At 70.1% G+C, this 1648-nt stretch overlaps 1 protein-coding gene across 1 annotated transcript in view; it reads right to left on the bottom strand.

Annotated features, from left to right (window-relative positions):
* Positions 1–1648, bottom strand: part of DPYSL5 (dihydropyrimidinase like 5) — a 47106-nt gene that overhangs the window by 44042 nt on the left and 1416 nt on the right. Inside the window, exon 3 of the mRNA XM_029913230.1 lies at positions 913–988. Coding sequence (XP_029769090.1) covers positions 913–988 — 76 coding nt within the window. The remainder of the gene's footprint in view (positions 1–912; positions 989–1648) is intronic.

The raw sequence follows: 1648 nt of genomic DNA, 5'->3' as shown, positions 1-1648 counted from the left end.
CTGATGGGCTGGCACCAGCCGCCTGGGCACAGGGACCCTGGGACGGGGCCTGCGGAGTCGTCTGATGGGCTGGCACCAGCCGCCTGGGCACAGTGTTACCCTGATGGTATAGGGGAAACTGAGGCAGAGGGAAAGGGAGGGACTCGCCTGGGTCACACATCAGCAGAGCTAGGTAGGGGCTAGGACTTGAGGCCCTCACCCCCAGGCCTGTGCTGCAGCTACTAGACCCCAGGGCTCTCAGGGCCACAGAGCCACTGCCTGGCCCATGGGCCATCATTGCAGGGCAGCGAAGTGGCTGGGGCTTGGCCAGCCCCCATGGGTGTGTGTTGGGAGCCATGTGGGGAGGTGGGGCTGGGTTGGGGGGGAGGGGCTGCAGGGTTGCGGGGGGGCTGCGTGGGGAGGTGTGGCTGGGTCGAGGGGTTGGGGGCTGCAGGGGTGAGGCCGGGCGGCTGCTAGAGACTCACGGACGTTCTGGGAGCTGCTCGCTCCGCCCCCGCTGCTCAGGTCAGCCCCTGCTGCCTTCCCCAGGGCCCGGAGCCCAACAGGGTCCCAGCAGCTGCTGGGCTCTAAGGCGCTTGCTGCCAAGGGAGCTGAGCGGCAGGGGCTGCGGGGGCACCGGCCTCGGCCCCACAGGGAACATCAGGGGCGGGGGTGAGGGGCACCACTGCCCAGGGGCAGACTTACACTCCCCCGCTCCGCTAAGGGCCCCCCCGGCCCATGGAAAGAGGACGCTGTGGGCGCCCGGCTGCGGCCCACCCCTGTGGACACTTCTATTAAGACAATGACCTTCCCAGCCCGTGTGGCCGGCCGGGCTCCCCCGAAACGGGGCCCGATGCCAGGCCGCGGCTGCTGACCGGAGTTGCCCGGGCCAAGCGCAGAGCCCTGCTGGGGTGGGGCAGCGCCCAGCCTTACCTTGCATCTTAGCGGCAGCCACGACGTCGCCGGCAGACACGCTGGACACGTTGACCAGGTAGACGGGGCAGTGAGTCTGAGAGGGACAGCGCAGGTCTCAGCACTGGTGCTGGCGCCCCCAGCCAGTGCGCACCGCCTCCCGCCTGCCCGCCCAGCTCACGCCAAGGGCTCCGGTCCCTGGGCAGGTGAGAGCCCAGCTCACCTCTGCCCCTGCGCCCCCCAGCAGAGCACAGCAATCCCTGGGGAGCCATGCAGGGGGCATGCGGTGCTGGGAGCCACCATGGCCCTGCGCCCACAGACCACGTCACCAAGGGCTCCAGGGATGGACAGGCCGTCTCTAGGGTGCGGGCAGGGGCTCCAGGGACGGGCACGCCGTGTCCGCGGGGCAGGGGGCCAGGGGTGGGCAGGCCGTGTCCGTGGGGCAGGCAGCCCAGTGTAGGCAGGGTACCAAAACACACAAGTAACCCCTCCCCCCCGCCAGACAGGATCCTGCCTTCTCCCAAAAATCCCCGCCAAGGCCTCCCACTGCTGCCCCTGGACTGATCCCCATCTCCCTGCTCCCACCCTCGGGCAGTGCCCATCCCCTGCCCGGGCCTGGCGGGGGGCTCTGACTGTGCCCAGCCTGGGGGCGCTGTATGTGCGTGTGCAGAGACTCGGGGCAGGGGGTAGGGGGGCTCTGATTGTGCCCAGCCTGGGGGCGCTGTTTGTGTGCGCGTGGGGAGACTCGGGGCGGGGG

This window comes from Terrapene carolina, unplaced genomic scaffold (assembly GCF_002925995.2).
Source record: "Terrapene carolina triunguis isolate 2854851 unplaced genomic scaffold, T_m_triunguis-2.0 Scaffold523, whole genome shotgun sequence".
Lineage (NCBI taxonomy): Eukaryota > Metazoa > Chordata > Testudines > Emydidae > Terrapene > Terrapene triunguis.
Note: the sequence above shows the minus strand (reverse complement) of the source record. Positions and strands in the feature narration are given on the sequence as shown.